General features: G+C 39.6%; 5 protein-coding genes across 10 annotated transcripts in view; 1 reads left to right on the forward strand and 4 right to left on the reverse strand.

Moving 5' to 3' along the window:
* Window positions 1–187: 187 nt before the first annotated feature.
* Window positions 188–4183, reverse strand: czib (CXXC motif containing zinc binding protein). Its single transcript, XM_031293660.2, has 8 exons — window positions 3906–4183; window positions 3723–3806; window positions 3377–3433; window positions 3207–3288; window positions 3085–3116; window positions 2139–2216; window positions 1570–1635; window positions 188–502 (listed from the first exon to the last, which is right to left on the reverse strand). The coding sequence occupies exons 1-8, from the start codon at window positions 3909–3911 to the stop codon at window positions 425–427; spliced, it is 483 nt and encodes a 160-aa protein (XP_031149520.1). The 5' UTR covers window positions 3912–4183; the 3' UTR covers window positions 188–424.
* Window positions 4184–4519: 336 nt separating this feature from the next.
* On the reverse strand, window positions 4520–13486 carry uck2b (uridine-cytidine kinase 2b). Its single transcript, XM_031293658.2, has 7 exons — window positions 13371–13486; window positions 11195–11354; window positions 10292–10388; window positions 9165–9307; window positions 8209–8306; window positions 7696–7744; window positions 4520–5995 (listed from the first exon to the last, which is right to left on the reverse strand). The coding sequence occupies exons 1-7, from the start codon at window positions 13473–13475 to the stop codon at window positions 5859–5861; spliced, it is 789 nt and encodes a 262-aa protein (XP_031149518.1). The 5' UTR covers window positions 13476–13486; the 3' UTR covers window positions 4520–5858.
* Window positions 7568–24591, reverse strand: zte38 (zebrafish testis-expressed 38). 3 transcript variants are annotated; one of them, XR_004898397.1, is made up of 14 exons: window positions 24427–24591; window positions 24004–24068; window positions 23656–23800; window positions 23308–23371; window positions 23103–23139; window positions 22971–22991; window positions 22843–22869; window positions 22647–22714; window positions 22406–22554; window positions 22090–22322; window positions 21788–21836; window positions 21671–21711; window positions 21343–21563; window positions 7568–7598 (listed from the first exon to the last, which is right to left on the reverse strand). XR_004898397.1 is itself a non-coding variant. In XM_031293657.2 (13 exons), the coding sequence occupies exons 2-13, from the start codon at window positions 24052–24054 to the stop codon at window positions 21516–21518; spliced, it is 933 nt and encodes a 310-aa protein (XP_031149517.1). In that variant the 5' UTR covers window positions 24055–24068; window positions 24427–24591; the 3' UTR covers window positions 21198–21515. The 3 variants fall into 3 exon arrangements, 2 of the variants coding, with proteins under 2 accessions (XP_031149517.1, XP_031149516.1); XM_031293657.2 differs by lacking the exon at window positions 7568–7598 and having other exon boundaries at window positions 21198–21563; XM_031293656.2 differs by lacking the exon at window positions 7568–7598 and having other exon boundaries at window positions 21198–21563; window positions 24004–24065; window positions 24427–24532.
* aldh9a1b (aldehyde dehydrogenase 9 family, member A1b) lies at window positions 13692–21179 on the forward strand. Of its 4 annotated transcripts, none has more exons than XM_036005599.1 (13): window positions 13692–13789; window positions 14067–14282; window positions 14998–15143; window positions 15414–15543; window positions 15905–16039; window positions 17944–18140; window positions 18780–18920; window positions 19021–19209; window positions 19465–19552; window positions 19645–19786; window positions 20247–20359; window positions 20664–21065; window positions 21099–21179. In XM_036005599.1, exons 2-12 carry the CDS (start codon window positions 14105–14107, stop codon window positions 20756–20758), a joined length of 1554 nt encoding a protein of 517 aa, XP_035861492.1. In that variant the 5' UTR covers window positions 13692–13789; window positions 14067–14104; the 3' UTR covers window positions 20759–21065; window positions 21099–21179. The 4 variants fall into 4 exon arrangements, with proteins under 4 accessions (XP_035861492.1, XP_035861490.1, XP_031149515.2 ...); XM_036005597.1 differs by having other exon boundaries at window positions 13743–13883; XM_031293655.2 differs by having other exon boundaries at window positions 13746–13887.
* Window positions 24592–25738: 1147 nt separating the features above from the next.
* Window positions 25739–26077, reverse strand: part of prdx1 (peroxiredoxin 1) — a 4711-nt gene continuing 4372 nt past the window's right edge. The window contains exon 6 of the mRNA XM_031293659.2: window positions 25739–26077. This exon is cut by the window's right edge and continues 49 nt beyond it. Within this exon, the coding sequence (XP_031149519.1) occupies window positions 26044–26077 (34 nt within the window). The 3' untranslated portion in view covers window positions 25739–26043.

Consider the following 26077-nt stretch of genomic DNA (forward strand, 5'->3'; position numbering starts at 1 on the left):
CAGTTGTATTGAAGATATTTCAGTTTCTTGTAACCACTGCTGTAATAAGTAATAAGTTGTTCTGGGCGTTTTTGTTGTCTCACAGGTTGGTTTTGCTATAATAGTGTGTTACAACTACAATTCCTAATAACCATTTAAAGTGGTACTCAAATGTGCAAAGAAAGTAAAATAAAAAATAAAAAAATACTCACAATTGTCACCTTTCAATTTTATTGAAGCAGTAAAAACAGCCTTTAACATTTTGATTATCCAAGATGTGTATGGACAACCTGTGGTAATAATCTAAACCTGTTACTGTTCATCATCAACCAAATCTCGCCACCTCAGAATCTGAAGCATTCTTGATACCAGCAAAGAGGCCTGAGGATGTTTGGCTGTAGTGTTCATTCATCCACCTCTGAGGCTCGATCATCACATGACGACATCAGCACTTGATGAACTGGTGTGTGACCTCATATATTCCCACCGACTCGCTGACTTTCTCATCGTAGTCCGTCCAGTCCTAAGATTTACAAAACAAGGATTTGTCAAGTTGCACAGTAGGGCTTTGATTCCGAACTTCGTTATTCAAATATAATTTGAATATTTTTTTTAAATAATGATATTCGAACGAATATTAGGCAGCCCTTAATATTCGAACCTGTTATGGGCATTATTTTTTGTAAATGTGTTCGCTTGTAAACATTGTTTTCAATTCAGATTAATTTTTTCCTCAGACGAGGAGTTCGAAAGCTACACTCCTGACAATTTGAAAAGCAACGTGTGGCGCTACTTTGGGTTTCCAAAGAAAAACAGGGAAAAATCACGAGTAAGGACAAAACGATATGTAAACTATGTAGGACCAAACTCATACCACGCGACGACCAACAACTTGAGAGCCCACCAGTAAACACTACATCCCGGCAAGCTGGAAGAGGAGGAGGGATCGGGGGCAAGGCAGGCCTTCACGAGGCCTCCCCTATGCCCGTCAAAACAGATTTGCTGACACGGTTCATTTGCGAAGATAAATTTTAATCCAGGGTCTGACTTTTAATTTAAAAAAAAAAAAACAGTCGTGACAGTGTGTTTTTCTTCTGAAAACATCATAGCCTGCCTATTGACATTGACTGATACACTGCCCTCTGGTGGACAAAACATATACAACTTAAGTTTGATACCAATATAGGTCTTACTGAAGGCATTTAATGGTCAAAATATTATTAATAATAATATTTGAATATATTTGAATATATTTGAATATTAATATTAATAAACAAACAAACTTTGAATATGATTTCTGGGAAAAAGTCAAAAGCCCTATTGCACAGATACAGGAGGCTGTCACATCATGTAAACACGGTTGGGATTAGTGAAAGACATTTTTGGGAAAATTTAGGAAATCACTGACTGAAGCAGAAATTAACCTGTAACTAAATAACCACTGGAATTCAACTCAACACAAATTTATGATATCCAACAGGGTAGTATCGAAGGTTGAGATTCTGTTTCAAGATAATTATTCTCTAAAAAGTTGAGCAATGACAAACAACAAAATCACTCTGAGGTACAAATTGTTCCCCCTGAACATACTTTTTCTTGCAGGTTGATTTCAGGAAACTGTGTTCCAGACTCGGCTCCTTGCGCAGCGAAGCCAGCCTGGAGTGGGTTACATTGAAAATTGAAGAGTCACATTATATTATAATATTGTCCACTTCATGGATTTTGTCACATTAAGTAGACTGTCTGGCTCAGGAACAATATACTTTTCTTCCCACAATGAATATCTTGACTTAGCGGGGAGCACAGGGGCATCTAATAACATGAATCGATTTCATCTAATTTAGGTGTGCTAATAAGCTGCTCCAGTAAGTCAGTATGCTTATCACTAGGGCCAAGAAATGGACACCCCTAAGTGGAATGCAGCAATTGCGTTTTGCAACTGTATTTGGTGGGCCAATTGTCAACAGTAAAAAGGTCAAGTCAAAAAACTTGACCCTTTTCACTGTTGACATAATGTTTTTACTTACACATTTATTAGGCTATTTTCACAGAAGACATTTGGACACAGTTACTGTAGGAAAAGAGCAGGTGTTTTTTTTTTTTCTCTCTAAAAGTTAAAATGTCTGCTGTAAAACATGTATCTGTTCAAAGAGTCTCACTTGAGGTTGGAAGTCAATGGGCTCCAGACCTCGACACTCAAACTGCACCATCGTCTTGAATCTTTCACTGTCCTCTGCCTTCAACCCAGCAAACATACAGCACCATACAGAGAGAGAGAGAAACACATTGTTAATGGCTGGGGGGGAAGCTGCACTCAACAAACTGTCATTGTGTTGGTCTCTGTGACAGATTTTCTGCATGTGTTAAAAGGGATTTCTAAAAATCTTTTTGAGGTGGTTTATTTTCAGAACTGAAGAGACGCAACAAAAAACTTCCAGAAAAACAGGTTCACAAATTTTCAAGTCTGTCTTAAAGGAATATACGCAGCTCCCTATTACCTCAATGTATCAAGAACTTTGTTAGTTTTGGGATTTTTTTTGTTCACTGGGAAAGCATGCGAGAAAAACTAATTTTTCTTCAAGAATTCAAGGTAACAGGGTGAGTAATCGATCTACAAATGATCATTTTGAGGCTGAAGTGCTCCTTTTTTAAAGATTATTTTTTGGGACATTTTAGGCCTTTATTATATAGGACAGCTGAATATGTGAAAGGGAAAAGAGAGGGGGAATGACATGCAGCAAAGGGCTGCAGGTCAGAGTTGAACCTGAGCCTTGGTACATGATGTGCATGCTCTACCAGGTGAGCTATCCAGACGTGAAGTACTCCTTTTCACATCTGGATAGCTCACCTGGGACATCGAAAACGGTTTTGCTTGCTTGCTTGATCATACTGACTAATTAGACCCCCTCCTAAAGAATTTTCTCCTTAAAAACAACCTAAAACTACCATCATTCTGTTGTTGCTTAGTGCATTTAAATCATAAGTGTGGTTCTGCAAATGAAAAGATGAGTGAATTGATAGAACAAATAAGTGGACTGTCTGGTTACATGAAAACAAACTGGTGATGTGTCTGTTTCAAAGTAGAAGTACAAGATGTTTGCTTACATTATACGGTTTGATTGTGTCTCCCAGGATATCTGTAAGGAAACCGTTTACATGTTATACTTCCACCAGAGTTTTAACCTCAGTAAATGACAAAGGGAGTCAAATAGCATGTTAGCTCTTACCAATTGAATTTTCCCTGGAACAAAGTTTACACTTCTGCACCATGCTGGCACTGCTTCTTCCTCCTTTTAGTGGCACACTCTCCTATGGAATCGTTAAAAAAAAAAAACAGATTGGATACTGTGTGTGACAATGCGTGCAGAATGTGCTAAACTGTATGAACCCCACTTACCACTAAGGTTACATACTGCCATTTATCTGGGATCTCTCCACAGTTTCCACACTTCAGCTACATTGAGGAAACAATAAACAAAAACATTGTTAGTGTGAGTAAGAGTGAGTGAGTGAAAAGTAGGAGACTAACTTTTTGTCTAGGGGCAGCTAGTGGTGAATAGTGAACAGTGTGCCAACATAATTCATTTGCACAGTGTAACGTTAAATGTGTTTCCTTATTTAGTTTAGTACGTTTCCTCTGACAACGACCACGGTAAAAATTATGACAATTTCGAACACAGAGAAGAAGATGAGCTATACTTAGGTGAACTAACGTTAGCATGCTAACTTGACAGCCATCCTACCTTCAGAAACCAGCGGAAGTCGTCGCCCAATGGTCTCACATTGGTGACATTCTCAAGAGTGGCTTTGAACTGGAGCCCAAATTTCTGTCATGCATATATGACAAAAGGAGAGATTAAAATTCACGCAAAATTAGCTAAATGTATTCACTGTTTACATCAGAAACATGCTGCGGCAAAACATACCCCCATCTTCTTCTTCTTTTTAATGGCCACTTGCAGCCAGACGGACCACTATCCCCCCCTACTGTGCAGGCGTCACATATTCGCTGGACCATATTGCGTTTTTTAGGTGTAGGGATGCATTTGACTTTGTGTCCCAGTCTTATTCTGCTAAACTGATTTGCTTTAGTAATAATGTAGCTAAAAAATAATATTGAGACACATGCATCGTGCTTGACATATTAATACATTGGTCATTTTATACCGCATACAGTAAGCTATGTCTTCCCATGTTGTTGACAACTAAACGTACTCGGCTATTTTTCCTAGTAATTTTGAGTATTCAGGAAAATTTGTTAATATAAATGTTCATATATCCGTCAGAACTTTAAAGAATGACTCCAGCAGCCATTTGCATGCGCCCTCTAATGGACACAATAAAGCAAAATGAATGACCTACTTATTGGTACGATCGGGACCATAATAATATACAGTCTATGATCGGGACCCAATGCAACATTATTGCAGAGAGAAGCCACCTTTGCTCGCATATATGCGACACTAATGTTACATTCATACATGTAAATCTCATCAAAGCATATCATTAACAAATAATCACACTCTTCAAACAAAGACACTCAGCTGCATCAGTTTATTAACCATTAAGCAATTGTCTCAATGTCATAAATCATCCAACAACCCGAGAACATTCCATAGCCTACAGTACAAATTTCCTGGTACAAATCAGCCATTCAATACACCATACACAACAAATACAGCGGAATACAAAATTGATTCAACTTTTTTTTTTTTTTTATTGCAACCTTAAATTAAAGAATGGAAACTGGCTTCTGGAGTGGATACTTACTGTACACGTTAACCTGAGGCAACTTTGCAGAGGCATTTCGGTAGGTCTTGGTGATTAATGGCCACACACCTGGGGAAACTAATATTGCTGTGGCACTGAACACCCTTATTACACCTTTTTCTGGCATTTCAAATGAAAATGCTACTGCGAACCTGAGTATACATGTCGTATCTTAATCTTATTTAACAGGGCTGATTCTGCCATGTGAATGCTAGCAAAACCATCTAAAATGGGGAATATTAACCCTCTCACTGATAGTTATTTCATTCTTATTCATAGAGTGCTTGTATGAATTGATTTTGATTGGGAGTCATTACCCCATCAGTATTGTAATTCATAATTATAAATTAAAATGCAACCAAAAGTGTAACAATACCAACAACACTAGACTGGGTTAATACAGTAGTCAGCTGAGGCTTACAGCCTTCGGCTTCATTTGGCTGGCGGTGACATTATTTTGTACCTGACCATCAGTACAGAAAAATCACGTAGTGAGTTACTGCAGCAGTGGCAATTATACAGTCAGTGAGGTGGACAGTTTGTAGTACACAGATCTCTAGTGTAATGCATTACACTAAACAATACAGTGAGGGAACTTAACGCTGAAAGGATTGGAAACACTCCCCAAGATTGTCAGTACAAATAAAGAGAGCAATCCTGCTTTCTTCAACTCATCTTCTAATCCACATCCTTCTCATTTGGAACCCAACCAAACCTTTATCAGCCTCCCCTACCATTAGGGGTTCAAGTTTTATCAGACATTAAAAAAAAAAAAAAAAGGTTTCCCCTCTTTTATTCATTAGCGGCATGAATTTCCATGGAGCAGCAGGGGATACATAACAAAATTTAATCTGGGAGGAAAATGCATGGGGTCAATTTTAACCCATGGTCTCATCACAAGAGCTTCTCTTCCTGACAAACAAAAAATCAAAATCCCAAGTTAAACAATTACACTGAAAGTAACCAATAACAAGAGTAGTCATAATAATAAAAGGCATTTCAATTCTTTTTGCATCTCCTTTTTTCTCTTAAATACAGTGATGCCAATAGGCATTATTTACAGTGTAACCCCGACACCCCTCTCCCCCGTGAAGAGAGGTGCGACGAGGTCAATGAGGCCGGCTGCTGGACTCGGAGGTCCGCCGCTGACGTGGAGTACTGTGGCCGTTAATGCAGCCGTTGTGGCGCTTGCTTAATCCGCCGTTCAGAATGTCTTGGATGTGCTGCACTATCAAGTTGATGGCCACTGCAGGAAACAAAAAAGAGAGAGATGATAAAAAGACTTTAAAAAGTAAAAAAAAAAAAAAAAAAAAAGTATCAGTCGAAACAGAGATATTCTTTATTCCACACTGTCACACCTGGTGCCTACTTTACCCACAATGTATCTCGCCTGCTGACAGGTTGGTCGGAGATTTTTGCCGTTTTATGCTGGTAGCGGCTGATGTAGCCTCCAGCTACTAGCTTCAAGCAGAAATAAGGAGCTGGCTACCTGTCTGGTAAGCTCACTTCTTTCTATCTCCCAACACCCAGATTTTATTTCATTTTCAAACGTGTAGTTTTCTAACCCAACTGACACTTATCAGACTTCAAGCAACTCCCTCTAGAGCAGGGGTCTTCAACGTTTTAGGCCAAGGACCCCTTAACTGAAAGAGAGACGGAGCAGCGATCCCCTACTACATATATTGTATAAAATGAAGTTGCATATTACACTGGGCCTAAATAACATGTAGGGCGGCCTAAAGCCTTTTTGCATAGAATATTAAGCTATCAAAATAGCCTAATAATTGTCGCCATGATTTTATAAATCATGTTTTAATGTTAAAAACATACATGTGGCACAGTGGATTCATTAATTAACTAACTGTTGACGGCTATCTTAGTGACTACCATACCAATACGCCAGTAAGCCTATCATTAGTGGGGATTTATATTTGCTAATAGAATTTTTTTTGCTGTTGGAAAAAAAAACAAAAAAAACTTATTTTTATATATATATATATATATATATATATAAAATTAATCTAATTAATTACAGACTGATTAATTAATCAAAATTAATCGCATACATAATTAACGGTGCCTGAACCGATACTTTTTAAGAAAGTAAAAAAAGAAAAGAAAACAAAGGGTACTAAACAACAGTTGGTGACATTAAAGAACGGCTTGTTTATTGCTAAGGCCATATGGTCAAAATTAAATGATTTAATAATAATGCAGCTGCAGATTGTTACATCCCGCTGTTGAGTCACAGTCCTCTACAGTAAAACACAGTCAAACTTTACACCGTTCAGCGTTAGCTGTCAGCATTGTAACCGTGTTTAATCCAGCTACTAGCTAGCGGTAGGCTAACGTTAGCTGCTGTCGAGTATAGTGTTAACTAGCTAGCGGTAGGCTAACGTTAGCTGCTGTCGAGTATAGTGTTAACTAGCTAGCGGTAGGCTAACGTTAGCTGCTGTTGAGTATAGTGTTAACTAGCCACATGCAGCGGTGTTTGTGTTGTCTGTATCGTCTTCAGAGCACCAGAGAGAAGAGCAGACATATCAGTGGCACCAGATTTCGGTAGCCAGGAAGAAGATTTTTACAAGTAAATGTTCCAGTTAATGATCCAGGCAGCACATTCTCGTCTCCCTCCTTCATTTTACAGTCCAATGGTGGCTAGAACGGCTCCGGGTCAAACGTCAATATGGAATGGATTAATCTGCGTTATTTTTTTTACTTTGACAGCCCTAATAAATATAAATATATATATATATATATATATATATATATATATATATATATATATATATATATATATATTATATATATATATATATATATATATATATATATATATAAATAAATAAATAAATAAATAAAGAGAGTTCTCCCCAAGACCTGTGAAATCAGTGGAATTCCCCTTTAACAAAATGCAATATCTGCATACTGTAGAATATTTGTCCTTACCGAGGTTATCAGCTCCTCGTGGAATAATCACATCTGCATACTTCTTCGTCTAATAGAAATAAGGTCAATGCTCAAGTTACTGGCAAAAAACTTTTTTTCTCATCAGATGTATAATGCACAATAGAGCCTGGGCAATACTTAGGGAGCTTTAAAAAATAAATAAAATACATTGACCAATAGTAATAAATGGACAAATATTTCGATAAGCTTCCCTTAAATTTAGTTATTCATAAATTGTGACCAAGAGATGACCTACAGTTAAAAAATAAAAAACTCATTAGTACTCCCTGGTAGACAAACAATGTAATGCAACATTTTCTTAATTACCTTTATATATACACATGTCTTATAGCCTTTCTGTGCTACAATTTCTTGTTTTACGTGTGCTGACATATACATTTAACCAATTGATCCGTTTTAAGCTAAAATTGGCCGATAATGTTGGGCTTTCCAGTGTATCAGTTGGGCTCTACTGCAAAAACTACAGATGCTTGTAGGATACGAGTCACTTACTGGTAAACAGAACTCCTCAAAGGCTGGTTTCACAAAAGTGATGTACTGAGCCAGCACTTGCTCCAGCTCTCTACCACGCTCACTGATGTCTCTAAGAACTGAAACAGAGAAAACGCACAAAAAGGTGGACAATTATATATATTAGTTATTAGCCATTTAACAAAATGACAAGTTAGGGGGTGCACTGCTCTACAACAGAGATGAGTCTAATGAGGGTAGTTGTTGTCCGTGACACCCCCCTTATTGGACTCATCTCTGGTGGCGATGGGTGTGCCTACAGGTGGGAGATTGACCAGCTGGTGACCTGGTGCAGTAAGAGCAACTTGGAGCTAAACACTTGTGGAAGAACACAAAACTCAGCCCCGCCCACCCCCATCACCCTGGGTGACTCCCCAGTCAACACTGTGGAGTCCTTCCACCTCCTGGGCTCCTTCCCCTCCCAGGACCTCAAGTGGGAGCTGAATATCAGCTGCCTCATCAAAAAGCCACAACAGAGGATTTACTTCATGCGGCAGCTGAAGAAAATCAACCTGCCAAAGACAATGATGGTGCACTTCTACACTGCCATCATCGAGTCCATCCTCACCCCCTCCCATCACCACCTGGTACGCTGCTGCCACTGCTAAGGACAAGGACACAAATCTTTTGAAATACTCCCCTCTGGCAGGAGGCTGCGGTCCAAAACCTCCCACCACAATGACAGTTTCTTCCCGACTGCAGTGGGCCTCATCAACAATGCCCGGGACCCCCACTGACTGACTCTTAACCCCTGACAGACTTTTTATCCCCGACTATTGCGCATATTATATATGTTGTAAACTTTTGTAATTCCCCTGATTTATATATTTTTGCTCACCCTGCACAAAACGGTACAGCCTTCTTTTCCCTACTTTGGCAATAAATCTAATTCATTCTGATACAGCACTGTGTGTTTTAACCCAACTCTCACTACACACCTCGGCGAGAGAGCCGCGTGTCTGGATCCGTGTCGACAAAAAGCTTCATCTGGAACAGATCTCTGATTTCCTGTGAATAGAACATGAGGATGCCCTCAAACAAGACCACATCAGCTGGATACACCGTAATAAACTCCTCTTTCCTGGAACACACAGAAGAGATTCATCAGCGACTACAGTCAGACATGGTGTAATGCAAAGTTAAACTGATTACACAATTAAGTTAATCAGGAACCAGTTTAACATGACTTGTATTGGTACATCAAGGGCATATTCTGCTAGAACACAATGATGGGTGCTGACCTGAGGCCCGTTTCAGAAAGTAGGTGTAGTGAAAACTCTGAGTTTGTTAACCCTGAGATGAGGGAAACTCTGGGTTTTCCATTTCAGAAAGGGAAGTTAATCAAACCTGAAACTCCAGCCCGTTCCAGAAAGAGAGGTAACTTAACCTCAGAGTCAGTTACTATGGTAACTGAATATGTGAACCTAACCTGGTCGGGAGCAGGTTTTCTTCAATAAATCGAGTTTCTCTGTCACCTCCCTCTGACACAGCACTCTCTAATTTCCTCATTATTCAGTCTGTATCAGGCGCATTTTGGTGCAGTTTTCATGTAGTCATCTGCATGAATTAACAGGGTTGGTTTATTGACTGTTAGGTAACGTAACATGGCATGTCATTTTTTTCGACGATCCCATTGATGAACAGAGTTAAACATACGTTGGGAGATGATACTGAGGCCCTGATTAGATGTATTTTCATCAGATATGTACAGAAACGTATCCGTCCTCATATCACTAACGTCTGCCATCGTGGACATGCTCCTACATCCGAGCAGATTCTGTGTGTCGAATTACGTTTTTTGCAAACATTTTTCAACACTGGTGAATTGTAGTATCATGGCTCCCTTCATGCTGCCTTTTCATGGAGGTGGTGCAGGCGCTTACCTCTGAGTCAACCTACTCTGGGTTGATTGAACTAAATCCAATCAGCTGTTCTGGAACCGAAAACTCATCTCAGAGTAAATCAACTCAGAGTTCAGGGTTAGACTCAGAGTTTGTTAAACCTCCTTCCTGAAACGAACCCAGATGGCAACTGTGAATGTGCAACAGGCACAACAGGTGCTCACCTGGAATGATTGACAAAGTCATAAACTGGTATCTGGACCGTCTCCCCCTGGAGGATCTGTTTGAGTGTTTGCATTATCAGCTCACTGTCGAAGGCATCTGAGGACAAGAAAAGGAAAACGCTCAGTTAGGATCTTCATGAGATGTCCTATTACAAAGCCCCAGTTACACCAGCATGGTGTGCACCCATGGACACGTGGGACCCTGCACTGCACGTTTGGTAACCCAGAAATCCCTCTGCGTAACAGGTGTCGGGTTCAGTCTCTGAGCCTTAAAGCAGCTGCCTGTGAGATGCTGCTTCTGAAAAAGGCCTGCTGACTGTAGGGATTTCAAATCAGCTGAGAAAGGAAGCAGGAGCATGAGGGAGCAAAGTCAGACTCCAAAAATGGAGTCTATGCTTCTGCCAAAAACACACTGGAAGAAATTATTGACGTGGCAGAAATGCATGCCGCTGAACACAAGCCCGTTTCAAACATTTTATATCGTCATGGCAAATTGCAAGTTATTGCCATGTTAGCCTTAATGTATCTGTATCCGTGTAGTGCTAAAGCAACCTCAGCTGTTACTAATTCTACAAATTATTGCATCCATTTTCATACCATATAAATTTGGTTATAGTCAAGTATGTGGAGAATTTCAAAACCACAGTGAAACTCCACTTGCAGAATCTGGTTTCTCATATATATATATATATATATATATATATATATATATATATATATATATATATATATATATATATATATATATATATATATATATATACACACATATACACACAATCAAAAAATATACTGAACTGAAATATGTTAAATGAATAGCAAACATGTGCCTGCTGCAAGCCAGCGGAGGTGATATACACCATACAGTGCCTTAGCTGTGCCAACTATTCAGTGTGTGCATACCTGGGTGATCGAAGTTGAACTGGCCCTTAAGTGCCTTTGCCTTCTGCTCTGGAGTTAGCACCTTGTAGAAGCTGTCCTGGCTGAGGATCGCAACCTGCCGCTGGTGGTGGTCGATCTTGTTCTGGCCTAGCAGCTCCATGATCTTCTCACAAACTGACGACTGCAGAAACAGACAGAATATTTTTCACAACCGTAAACCCAAATATCAGTACAAACTAGCTTCAATTACGTCCACGTAGAACAGAATTAACACTTTTATCCAGTCACATTCACACAGAAATAAAGTGGGTGGTTAATTTCCCCAAATTGTGTGAGGTCAGCTAACACAATTATAGGTGAAATGCCCAGCAGCCCACCATGTTTGTCCCCACTGACCTTCCATATTAAATGAATCTCATACCCAATGCTGACTGGGCATTCTCCAGCTGCCGGAGGCTCTGTTGCCTTTGTGTCCATGAAATTGTGCTACAATGAATTTGGACGCCCCCACTACAGAGATGGGAGGTTGTTTCAACACATGCAACAATTTCAGAGGACCTGACTTGGAACACACCAAAGACCCAAATCGCACATTTAATGAGGCAATCTCCTGCATCATTTTGAATGCTCAAACTCTAGATTGACAAACTGATAACTAATCCATAAATAATCAGATAATCCATTACTTGTTATTCATAAAGTGAAAAGCAATTGCTTCACTTTTACAAATGCCAAAAGCTGGCAATTCTCCATTTCCTGTCACTGTGAAACACATGATTTTAAGACAGCTATATTATGTTGTATAATATATCAATAAAGATAATTTGGATACTGATCGATGGGTGTTTGTCATTTATATATTTCAATCTATCCTTAAAATCGTGCATCAGCAGTGAGGCCAATGATAATATAACAACTGCATTGCTGATAAACTGTGCTGGGGGCTTCTTTCAGACCAGGAAATAAGACAGCAATGCTAAACAGTATATTTATACAGTTTTCACTACTGTGGATGCTCGGAGCAGCCATGTTGAATCAAGAAGTCTGAGTTGGTCAGGTTCTCCCGACATTCCGGGGGCTTAGAAATTCCGACTCTCCAGTTCTGTTCTAGACTGGTAAAACTAGTCTAGTCTAGTCTGACGTCAAAACAGTAGAAACATCCCTTCCTCCAGTCCCTTGTGACGTGCTTTCCGGAAGCAAAACACTATACAGCGTGCTGAGGCTGATATCTGGGACAAAGTTGGGAGGAGGGGTTAACTGGAAGAACGGAAGAGAGGCGAGTGCCCTCATATCCACTTATGTGATGTACCTACACTGCAAGTAAGAACAGTTAGAGCCATTAAAAAAAGTCTAAATATTCGACGCTTTAGTTTTACTACAGATAAACTGGGTCACTGCCAAGCTTATCAGTTCAACTCCTGTCTTCAGATAGCACGAGGTGTGGTCTTTGGCACCACTGGCAGGTCTCACCCGGCTCATAACAAAGAAATCCAATGACGTATTCGAAAATACCCACGTCTGTGTGCTCCTACTTTATACAGTCTGTGGTGCGCTTCCGTTAGTTTAGCACTGCGGTAAAACGGTAAATGATCAGATCAATGAGGCTATAAGTTTAACTAGCGGGTTGTTGAAATAAAAAGGTCGGTGTCTATTAAGTTAATCTCGGCTACTTGCATATACACTGATCAGTATATTTACAAAATCATATTCTAACGTCAAAATCAGATTTTGTATTTATCTGTGTTTTGTCTTTACAGAACAAAGGACGTGGGCGCAATGGTTTAGCGAGCTAAACGAAAACTTTCGAACTAGCTAGTTATTGCTTAACGTTAGCTAGCACAACCGGTAAATTACAGATAACGTTAGAATGTAATTTAAATTTAGCTAACGTTATTAGGTCAGCTAACATCAGTGTATCCCACGTAGCTAGTCTAACGGTATTTGATCAAGCTAACGACCGCAATCAGTAAAAGGGATTTTTTTTTTTTTTTATTCAACAAAATCCAAATCCAGTACAACAGGCGGTGTACGTAAGCGTGCCAAGTGAAACCGGCTGGTTAAACAGATCAAAACTCGTTGCGTCGCTGAAGCCACGCGGTCATCCAGCCACGACTAACCTCTGCGTTGACTTAGCTTAATCAAACTCAAACCATGACAATTCGTGAAAACCGTTAAATTAGCTTGTTAGGAAGCCAACCTTGCCGCTGGCGGTGCCTCCGGAGACACCGATGAGAAAAGGTTGTCGAATAACGTTGGTATTCTCGCCACGGTCCCTTAGGTGGGTTTCACTGTCCCCGGCCATGCTTGCAGTGTACAGCTAGAGCTGCTGTGCTGGAACATCATTGAGGGGGAGCTCCTCCCACAACAACCCCCCGCCCCATTCATTTTTTTTTCTTCCATTCATTTATTTTTTATATATTTTTATTTTTATACACGTAACGTTTATATCCGGTTAAACTATTAATATTAATTAATAATTGGGTATATTATCTTAATTTTTCTTTTTTGTGATTGACAATAAAAACAACCAATCGTCTGTTACGCTGCGATGGCTGCCTGTTGCCAGACCCCAGCGCGTACTTGTCCCGCCTCCTGATTGCTCAACAGCTAAATCATGTACCGTTAACGTTAACCGAACATTTGCTACACAAACAGTTATTTTAGATTCATACCGTTAACCTTAAAATACGCAGTAAGTGGGAAGAAGCCTGTAAGTAAGTTTGCTAAGACTTAAAGACAGTAGTGAAACATAAATGACAAAGCGAGGAAAAGGTAGCTTGCGTGTACGTTAAGTTGAGTGAAACTCCTGTTGGCGTTTAATGTTGTCGGGTTTGCTTTAATGAAGGGACAGTGTTGCTGCATGGCGTTAACCCACACAATGTATGTTTTACAGTTATCGTCTAAACTTCGAGCAACAAAACCATTTTGAGTATGCTCCAGAGGCTCGCTGCGACCCTGCGGCGGCCCGCTGCTGTTCCCCTCGCGGCAGCGGTACGATGCATCTCCTCGGGCTCAGTAGACATCACAGTCCCGCTGAACTACTGGGCTGGGAAGAGATGGACGAGCAAAGAGAAATGCAACAAGGAAAATGTTTATGAACCTGCAACAGGTAAGCCACGCAATTCTTTGATATTAAAAAAAAGTTGTCTGTTTTTTGACACTCTTTCCTAACTGGACTTTGGTCATGCTGTGTAAATGTCTCTCTGGTGGTCTCTGGCCTGGAAAAACAATATCAGGTATTTTGTTATGTTATCTTGACTTTCTGAATACGTTTTAGTTGTCATATTGACATTTACTTATCCAAGAAAAGTAAAATCTGCATAAATGCTTTTTCAGCAACACGCTCCTTAACTTGTTTATCCATAGTGTATCCATTTAGTCGCACATGGCCACTTTCTTTAGATAACCGTTTTATGGTCCCTGAACAGCTTTAGTGGAGCAGAACCAAGACATATGACCACATCCTAGCAACCAAGACATATGGCTATATCCTAGCAATTATTGCTCCTTTGTACGCTGCAGATTTTTTCAGTCATATTGATTTTAGGCTTGAAACAGGGTTCTCTTTGCCTCTAGCCTGTGTGAAGCCCACTCTTCAGGAACTTCTTATGTTATCATCACTAAGGCCATCATTGGAAAATTGGAGTGTAAATGCCACGCTACATTCAGTGTGCTACAGCCTTTAGCCTCCAAGCCTAGATTTAATTTCCTTTTTTTATTTAACGATGACTCACTTTGAACCAGTACAAACTAAATGAACAAACGAAAGTGAAATTTTTAACCTGTGTTTAACTGTTCTCACCATCATATGTTTCACTTTTCAGGGCGAGTCTTGTGCCATTTGGAGCCCTGTGGTGCTGTGGAGGTAGATGAGGCTGTGGAGGCTGCCAAGTCGGCCTTTGGCCATTGGAGCAAAATGTCTGGGATGGAGAGGGCAAGGATCATGATAGAAGCTGCCCATATCATAGAGGTGTTTTGGAGTTTTTTTTGTTTGTTTTTAATTCATTTGTATGCTACTACTGAGAATATGTAAATCGGCACAAAGACCACATCAAATTGTTGCATTTGATGGAGGTTCTCTTATTTCACTCTTATTTGCATAACTAAGATCTATAGAGTTGGAAACACTGTATACATTACATTAAATGTAAAACAAACAACAACAACAACAAAAAATACTCTTGAGATATTGTGTAACACTAACAAAATGTATTACACTTACCCTGACTTTCATGTACAGAGCAGGAGAGAGGAGATTGCTGAAATGGAGGTGGTCAACAATGGGAAGTCCATCACAGAGGCCCGTCTGGATGTGGACTCTGCCAGACTGTGTATAGAGTACTATGCAGGGCTGGCCAGCACTCTGGCGGGTTGGTACAATACAACTCTTGCTCATTAGTTACATGTTTTCCCACCTTCCAAGGGTCTGGAGGCAGGAGGCAAATACAATAACTGATACAGGCATGACAGACAGCAATTTCAATCAATATCTAACTATGTAATCCATGTTCTTTTTATCACAAGGTTTTGTGGCAAAACCACCCATATGATGGCGCATAAGCCCATTATCAGATATTGGTGAATATTATTGTTTTGATTAGTGTTGTGATCATATGTGTTGATAGAAGAAAGGCCTTATGCAATACATTATCCAGATTTAAACTGTCAGCACTTTTTAAACCAAAATCTTAAAAATGTTTTACAAAATATTTGTGCCTTCCGTTTGTGAAGGCCAGCATGTCCAGTTGCCAGGGGGATCCTTTGCCTACACCCGCAGGGAGCCTCTGGGAGTCTGTGTCGGCATCGGTGCTTGGAATTATCCTTTCCAGATAGCTGCCTGGAAGTCAGCTCCAGCCCTGGCCTGTGGTATGGGATGCTACTGAAGACATGAATGAAGTCATTCTTACTTTTATTACACCTAAATTATTTTACTCTGTCAGCAGCTTTGTTTGTTTATTTGTTATTTAGCAGAATCTCTTAAAAACTATCTTTTTTTAAGATTCAGTGACATCTGTTAAGAAGTTAGAAAAACATAGAGGTTTTGGGTTTGTATAACACCACAATGTAAGAATTTATAAATCACTATATATTGGCTCATAACTTCTTAACAGTAAGGCTTTAAAGGAACACGTTGACTTATTGGGACTTTAGCTTATTCACCGTATCCCCCAGAGTTGGATAAGTCCATACATACCCTTCTCATCTCCGTGCGTGTTGTAACTCTGTCTGACGCACCCACCACTAGCCTGGTTAGCACAGATCCTGGAGGTAACCGGCTCCAACTAGCCTACTGCTCCCAATAAATGACAAAATAATGCCAACATTTTCCTATTTACATGTTGTGATTTGTATAGTCACAGCGTGTACAAATGACAACGTCACATGAGACACAGCCATCTTCTAACTGGGAACTATATTCTCAGAAAGGCGAAGCACTGCTACTTGGGCGGAGTGATTTGCTTGCAGCACCTGAGAAGCCCTGTGGTGAGGAGCAGAGAGTAGCAGTGCTTTGCCTTTCTGAGAATATAGTTCCCAGTATGTATACGGTTAGAAGATGGCTGTGTCTCATGTGACGTTATTTGTACACGCTGTGACTCTACAAATCACAACATGTAAATAGGAAAATGTTGGCGTTATTTTGTCACTTACTGGGAGTAGGGTTGGGTATCGTTTGGGTTCCGATGCCGAACCGGTACTTTTAAAACCATTCCAATTCCTAAACCGATTCTTGAAAAACTGAAAAATGACATCAAAGATGTAATATGTTTACTAGCGATCACGTGCAGTGAAAGGTTAATATGCTTTTACGTCCGTTTTGGTGAGCCCAGAGGGAAAATATGGCATTTTAAAAGTAGCCTACATTTACGGTAGCTAGTTAGCGGTAGACTACAGAGAAAGTGTGATATTTTTACGTCCGTTTCGGAGCGACGGAGGGAAAATATTTCAGTCGACACATTAAGTGGAACCGAAATGAGGAACCGAAATTTGCGTTCTAATCCGGTCCAATTCCTACCGGTTGCGTAGGAACCGGTTCCATAGTGGAACCGGGTTTCGGTACCCAACCCTAATTGGGAGCAGTAGGCTAGATGGAGCCGGTTACCTCCAGGATCTGGGCTAACCAGGCTAGCAGTCAGACAGAGTTACAACACACACGGAGATGAGAAGGGTGTGTATGGACTTATCTAACTTTGGGGGATACGGTGAATAAGCTAAAGTCCCAATAAGTCGGCGTGTTCCTTTAAAGGAAAAGGCTGTTTAGGCTTTGCCCATTTCAGCCTTAACAGACTGTCCACCTAAACATCTCCGACAAATTGTATCAAATATAGTTCATGTGATATTGGATGAACCCGAAAAAAATGTTGTTTTTCTTCATATGCTTTACCATTTCTCTACAATTGGTTGTAGATTTTTTTTTTTCTCAGTCACTCCCTTAAACATACCCTGAGCAATCCTGAAAAAAATGAATGCCACTTCACCTATAGATGGCACTACAGCAACATAATAAGCTTAAATGGTCACATCCCATCGCTTAGGAATCTGTTTCTTTTCTTTGGTGACAGTTGAACACTACTCCCAGCTGAAGACAAATCTTAAATTTTTGATGCAATAAGCCCTAACATTCACAGTTTAGATATTGTCCCAAAATCACAGCCGCTGTCTGTGCCCTATTGTGCTGACTTGACATAGATATACTCTCTGAGTGCTTTCTAGTTGATTAGATGAGTCAAACAATGAATCTCACTTACTCTTTTGTCTGTCACCTAAAATAGGCAACTCCATGGTGTTCAAGCCATCACCAGTGACGCCTGTGACTGCGGTCATGCTGGCAGAGATCTATGCCGAGGCTGGAGCTCCAGAGGGGCTGCTCAACGTGGTGCAGGGCGGCCAGGAGACTGGCAGCTTACTCTGCCACCATCCTGACGTCGCTAAGGTGTCCTTCACTGGGAGTGTGCCCACAGGCAAGAAGGTCGGTGTAATGTACATGGTAGAACTAAAAATTCTACACATATTGTTATTCTTGGTGTTATTACTATGAAACATTAAATAAAAAACACCACAGTCAATCATAAAACACCTTGGTACTAGGGATGGGCAGCATTTCAATATTATATCGATATTGTGGTATGAGACTAGATATCGTCTTAGATTTTGAAGAATTGTAATATCGTTACATGGTAAGTTTAGTCTTTTCCTGGTTTCAAAGGCTGCATTACAGTAAAGTGGTGTCATTTTCTGAATTTACCAGACTGTTCTAGCTGTTCTATTATTTGCCTTTAACCACTTAGTCATTATATCCACATTATGATGGTTATTTATCTAAAATCTAAATGTGGAAGATATTTTGTGAAAGCACCAATTGTCAACCTTACAATATCGTTGCAATATCGACATCGAGGTGTTCGGTCAAAAATTTCGTGATATTTGATTTACTCCATATCGCCCAGCCCTACTTGGTACATACCTCTCATAACTGGGAATTGTAAGTGTCAAGATGTAGGATTTGTAGATTTAGTGTTAAAGATGTTGAGGTCTGTCTTTTCCATCCTAATCCTTGACGTGACCAGAAAAATCAATGGATATTGTGCCATGTGCCTTTGACCGACAGATTATGGAGATGGCATCCAAGGGGGTGAAGCCTGTGACTCTGGAACTTGGGGGGAAATCGCCTCTGCTCATCTTTCAGGACAGCGATCTGGAGAACGCTGTAAGGGGAGCTCTCATGGCTAACTTCCTGTCTCAAGGCCAGGTAAATAGTGTGGATATTATACAGTATGTTGTTTATGCTGACACTGCTTGTGTCCAATCTACACATGGAGGCATATTTGATTTGATTAAATGTATCACAGGTGTGCAGCAACGGTACAAGGGTTTTTGTTCAGAAGAATATTTTGCCTGAGTTTGTGGAGGAGGTGGTGAAGAGGACACGGGCGATCGAGATAGGAGACCCACTATTGGAGAGCACCCGAATGGGAGCACTGGTCAACCAGCCACACCTGGAAAAAGTCCTATCCTTTGTTGATCAGGCAAAGAAAGAGGTAAGATTATGGGGCTATTATTGTGGCAAAACTATTTGCAAATGTGTGTGGAGAGTTGTGCAACTGTATCTCAACTCTTGTGTGTAATCAGATTTGTAAATGTGTAAAAGAATCTCCAAATATGTATTGAGATTTGTGAAGGTGCACAGGAATCTGCAAATCTGTAAAAAAAAAAAAAAATCTGTGCGTAATTAGATTTGTAAATGTGTGTAGCAAGTTAAATTAAGACCTTGATGTAAATTGTGCTGTTTCTAGGGAGCTACAGTGTTGTGCGGAGGTGAACCTTTTGTCCCATCAGATCAAAAACTCAGAGGTGGATACTACATGACTCCATGTGTATTGGGTAAGACTTCCATGTATTCTTCTAGCTAACACCATAAATGATCTGAATACAGTTTAGATAGGTGACTTTGACTTCTTTTTTTCCTCATACAGGTGACTGCACAGATGAGATGACCTGTGTGAAGGAGGAGATCTTCGGTCCCGTCATGTCTGTGTTGTCTTTTGAAACAGAAGAAGAGGTGCTGCAGAGAGCCAACAACACCACCATGGGTCTGGCTGCAGGAGTTTTCACCAGGTGAGTTTGTGGTGAGACATCGAGGGCATTTTCAGAGATTTTCAAGCCATGATTGTCTTTAACCTTTCAGAGGAATCTTTTTATTTTATTGGTTTATTTGATAGGGACCATGCATATTTATGAACATTGTTGTATAAAAACACCATGTAAATATGCCAGAATTAGTAAAAATAACTACTTTTCATCTGCAGTCCCTAGGCAGGTAACATAGGACTAACATAGAGACAGCCAGCAGTCATACAGCACTCATTCACTATACATTAAAACGTACACATAATGGTGACATATACATTGACAAAACAAACAAACAAACAAAAATCTAAGTGGAAAGCAGCAAAATAACCAGTAGTAAAATATGAAAACGGATAGATCAGTAAAGGAATGTGTAATTTTTAAAATTTATTTTTTTATGGACACACAATGTAATGAAAAGATCTTTTTTACCTTTTTGTTTCTGTAGGGATGTGATGCGAGCCCATCGTGTTGTGGAACACCTCAAAGCTGGTTCCTGCTTCATCAACAACTACAACATCACTCCTGTGGAGGTACCCTTTGGAGGGTTCAAAATGTCAGGTACAGACGGGTTGTCTGAATGCACACTAGGAGCCAAATGTTACTGGCCAATTGTTATTTTTATTAGTATAATTTCAGTCTGCATGAAGCACTATTGGGGTGTTAGGTGTGTGTGTGTGTATGTATGTGTGTGTATATATATATATATATATATATATATGCAAAGTCTAATACAGCACTATCACAAAACATCAGTAGCTAATCTAATAATTGTGGAGAGCACTTCCTTATTTAAAAACCTATACACACTCATATGTCACATTAGTGGAAGTTGAAGTAAACTTCTAATCTCTACATTCACCAGGCATAGGGCGGGAGAACGGTCAGGTGACAGTTGAACACTACTCCCAGCTGAAGACTGTGTTTGTGGAGATGGGAGATGTTGACTGCCTGTTCTAGGACACACACATCAAGAGGAAGGTGGAGCTGTGACAGTGACCCAGAGACTGAAAACCGATGGTCTGGACCAAAACAACACTTCAGGGAAAGACCGTCGTCTAACGTTAGTACTCAAAGTGATGAAAAACAAGCCTGGATCAAGGGACCCTGTCCTGAAAATGAGCCATGACGTTGTTTTAATATTTTCTGAATGTGAAGTAAATGTAATACTGAGGCAATATTTTTATCTGTGCCAAATTTATTAAATTAAAGATTGTTCTTCAGTATTTACTGAACCTTGATTGATTTCACCTTCTAAAGTGTGTGTGTGTGTGTGTGTGTGTGTGTGTGTGTGTGTGAGTGAGTCACATACTGTGATATTTGATTTGCACTGTTTTCTTGCTTAATATATTCTTTCATCCATGTGCAAAAAAACATTTTTTTTTTTTACAAGTCCAGCTTTATTTCTTGAGCAATGCACATCAATATATTTGTATACATACAAAATAATTAAAAAATGAAGCATCTTGAACATTGTCTTAATGTATGGTGTATAGATAGTACACTTTATATACCTTTCATGTACAATGTTTAAATGAGAAATGTGAACGTAATATCCGGCCTTGTGGGTAGAGACAATTATGTAAGGAACCTGTCGAACACATTTTTATATCTAATAAAAACATTAAACAGTGTTTAACACTGCATTGAAATGAATAAATAGTTCACCTTTGTGTTTACATTGCTAGCAAAGCTTTTGTTTTGTGTAATCTTGTGTCTAAAATCTTCTTTTCTTCCTCGACAGATTTTTGGCAGCTGCCTTTCTCTAAGATAGACAAAAAAAGATAATCACTTGTCCAGTTTGCATTGTGTCATGTCTTTTTTGTAACCTGCAGACTCTAAAGAATAATCATGCCTCTAGTACAACCATACTTTTGCCAGGGGTCTCTTTGGTTTCTTGAACTGTGCAGACTCTGTTTAAAGGAAAGTCAACAGCGTAAACCTTTTGATTCATTTTACAGTTTTGTTATAGAAGCAGAACAGACTTACCATCTTCAGAAGGTAGATCCTCTTCGCCGTATGTTTGCTTTCGAGGGTCCTGTAATCAGGTGTTTACAATTATAATAACCTTACAGCAAACTGCAACAACTAAAGAAAAATCCTTGTTACAGGAGAACTGACAAGATTTAATAGGAATGAGCTAGATTTAGTACTTTTCGAGAAAATGACAGCAGCAAAGAAAGAGGGAATGTTGCGCTTGCTTACGTAGAGAGGGAATGTTGCGCTTGCTTACGTAGAGACGAGTATAAAACTGAAATCCTGCACTTAAATAATCCTCTATCTGGACCCACCTTAATCGCTTCCCTCTCTGGACAATTTCTCTGAGAAACCTGCTTGGCTTCCGTCAGTTGGTTCCCCTTTTGAAGCTTCTCCAGCCAGCCTTGTTCTGCTGACACGCGCACTCTCAAGGTGTGGAATGCTGTCTGCACCTCTCCCACCTTGAAGTGCACAGCCATGCCTTCAAACCAGAGGCTGTCACATTCGCCCTCCTTAAAGCCTGGTGGTTGGTAGTCAGCAGGGGTGACTTTGAAAGGAGAGCAGAAGGAGATGTTTACCTATGCAACCCAAGAAACTAGATTCTTCGGCAGAGACATTCATGCGTCTTACCATCATCATAATAGTAGAGCTTCATGGTGAGGTACACGTTGTTGGGGAGGGCATCCAGGTTCTGCATAAGCAGGAAGAGCTTCCTGATGAGCAGCACCGAGGCTCTCTTGGTGTCCTCCAATGTCACCTGCATCTCCACATCATTGTTCCTGTGGTTTCATGGAGGTTATATCATCATCAATTCAATCACATGTGGAGGCCTTATCCAACACATTGATGCAAACAGAATGCCCATCCAAACCTGAGTATGTCCATCTCTGGCCCCTTCTCAGTGTATTTGAATTTGAACTGGTATGACTCAATAATGCACTGCAAAAGGTGAAGAAATGTTTCTTATCAGACTCAACACTGGAATTATGATTTGACAAAATATGCTAACAGTTTGTTTCTCTTCATAACCTTAACACATCATTTCAGTATTTTAGGAGAGAACTTACATTAGGTTCATCTGGATTGGTGTACACCTAGATTGCAATAACATGTACAGAGTTATTCTTCTGTTTTGTTTCTCTATGTAAGCAATGTGTTAACTATACAAGTTGCTGTACCGACTTCATTTACATACCCCAATGAATACAATCTGGAGCTGTTAAGAGGACAACAATGAACAATAATAAAAATAGTGGTAGTATTGATCAAAATGGCAGACCACATGAAACATTTAAAATGCAAAGTTTTCATGGCTGCATTAACTTACATACTGCTTCTCTAATGCATCAAAGCAGCCCATCATCCTGGAGCATACACGATTAAACAGGGGGAAAACATCAATTAGGATGGGAAATTACCTGCTGCCACCAAGTGCTGATTATTACTGCCAACTTACTACCTCTAGTGTTGAGCTAGCTGCTGTTGTCAGCAGAGCTAAGTACTACTGTATTTTCTGGGAATTTTATGATTACCATTTCACAACTTTGCTGGCACCAGGGGTGTTGCAGTCTTCACGCAAAACTTTGATGCACAAATCTGGTGAGATGGGAAAACAGCATATATTACTCTTTGTAAAAGACCAATGATTACCATTACCCTGTACATTTCTTTGGCTTTTTCAACAGGTTTTCAATATTGTTTTTCTTGTTTATCATGGGTTTCCATTACAACTGGAATTACTATGTAGAAGACACTGCCTTTTGTAATGAAACGTGTGAAACAAGTTCTAATATATAGTTAAGGCTATTCCTATAAAGTGCATGCATGATTTTTCCTGATTTTCCAAAACCTTTAGGCTATTTACAGTCATTTGTGTTCACCTTCCAGATATCTGGATCTGTAGGCGTCCTCTGGAAAAATCCCTCTGAGGTAGGTGATGGAAGAGACTGCCACAGCCATCATCCTCTTGACGAAGACAAGGGACTCTTGCTTTGTTTTCAAGTCATTCAGGAATAATCCTGTCCACTTTTAGATAAACAAAGACGTTGACTAAAATGAGAAAACATTTGGGCTAAATTTTGCTTGTAACTTGAAGGCCACACGATGGCGCAATTGTCTAGCGTCATCCAGAGCAGACTTAAAAATCATGTTAAACTTGGATTTATAAATCAATAAACTGATTAATGGTTACGTTAATTATCGTTTGCTAGTATGTGGTGTGGTCAAACCTCAGCCGTCTCCTCCTTGCTCTTCCTGATGCACATCTTCCCGGCTGCCATTTTCTCTTTTTCTGTTGCGAAGGGACGATTAATTAACCAAGCTAACAAGATGAATATACACGAATATTCAATCTCTGATAATACAGCAGACGTTAAAGTTACAGTAATGGCCCCTTTCCTCACAGAATTATTTTAATATTTTGCTCCATGTAACGTTAGTCGCCTATACCAAGACTTGCTAAACAAGTTAAGCTAAAGTTACTCAAACACTAAAATTACTCAAACATAAGAAATTATCATATTGTCTTTCCCGCCAAAAGTACGTCTACGATGAGTCATATGCAGTGTACTTAAATTACGATAATAATATTTAGCTAATGGGCCTTAATATAAAGTATGCATTTGAATTGAATGAATAATACATATTATTACCTTATCGTTAGAAAATAACGTATTTTTCGGCACTTTAGCTAATCCATAAAAGTGTGGTATTTCATTTTCAGTCAGCCCCGCCGTCAGAGGGGTCAAAGGGTACAGATCACAGATCCCTTAAATGGGTTAAAGTACAACAATTGACTTACTGACTTATATCACTGAAAGTAAAAGTTATATGTATATACATGATGTAAATGTAGTTATTATTAAAAACACATTTCAACTTGTCACCTGATACACCCGCAGTTATTTTGAAAATGGTGCGGTCGAAACTCCTCATGATGTGCACACATGTGCCACTAATGTAAAGATGTAAAGCGAACTGTGGCAGCCTGCCTGACGAGCTAAGTCAAAAAAATTGTGTGAAGCACCAGGTATTCATGGTAGGGGGTGGTAGTGGTGGTGCTGCTGAGGGTGTGGATTTTCAAATTCATAATTCCTAATGGCTGGCTAGGGTTAAGGTGCAGGTTCAAGTCAAATGCAGTACATTAAGAGAAAGTTTTACTGGCACGCCCAGCCAGAGTTCAGTTACCAGCTCTACTTGCTTATTGCAGCAAAAACACAGGTGTAATTAATATTAATGATGGCCCCAATGTTTGATTTAGGTGTGCCAATAGTTTGATGATTACTTTTCATCATATGACAAGTAAAACAATTCTGCTGTGAAGTTTAAAGATAAAAAAAAATAAAGGCCCAACTCACAGAAGTATTTTCAGTTACTTTGGCTGACAAGGTTAGCTGCTTCTCAGTTAAATGCTAACAAAAATTAAGTGTGGTAACCTGTTAGGGAGAGCACTTTTTTTAAACTTACTCAACATTACTCAATGTCTATACATTGACATAATTCAGCTGGATAAGACTTCATCTTATTTTAGATACTTTATATTTGAGTTTTTTTTATTTATTTTTTTATTTGTTTGACTACGTGCTTTAATTGTTCACTGAGGTAATAGACGTGATAGATTTAAGACAATCATAGTACCCCAATCTAATGCTGTGTCATTTTGAAAGAACTTAAACATTGTACACACAAAAAAAAAAAAAAAAACAGTCTGACTACACCGCCTATTTATTCTGGCATAGGGGAATGAAACGCTTTGGCTTGGATTTCTTTAAACCAATCACAACCATCCTCGGCGGCGCCAAGTCCAGATAGCGGAGATAGCGTGAGGGGAGGGACAGACGCGCCGGATGTCAGGCTTTATCCCCGTAATGTACATCTGTTGAGTCAGACGGAGCTGTACCTGACTTGATACCACTTTAAAAAAAATGAAAAAAGGAAAAACCAACAATTCAGAGAGGTGCTTCTGGCTTCATTTCAATAAAAATGTTTTTATAGTCCTTTGCATCTAACAATAGTAAGGTATATGACATGAAAGAACAAACAGACATTTATCTCAGTCCGACAGTGAAAAATAGCATACATTACCACAACATAATTACACAATGATATACTTTGGTCATAAGTGCACTATTTACTCTACAGACAAATATCATGTTGACTACAAAAACTGTCTCCTAACCACTCCTCCACAGGCACAGCGGCTGAAATATTGTTCTCTGGAAATGTAATCTCTAAATGAAATCTACAGCAGGCTGCAGACTCTGGGTTTATTACTGCTTGGAGAAGAAGTCTTTGCTCTTCTGG

The sequence above is a fragment of the Sander lucioperca genome, chromosome 9 (genome assembly GCF_008315115.2).
Source record: "Sander lucioperca isolate FBNREF2018 chromosome 9, SLUC_FBN_1.2, whole genome shotgun sequence".
Taxonomy (NCBI): domain Eukaryota; kingdom Metazoa; phylum Chordata; class Actinopteri; order Perciformes; family Percidae; genus Sander; species Sander lucioperca.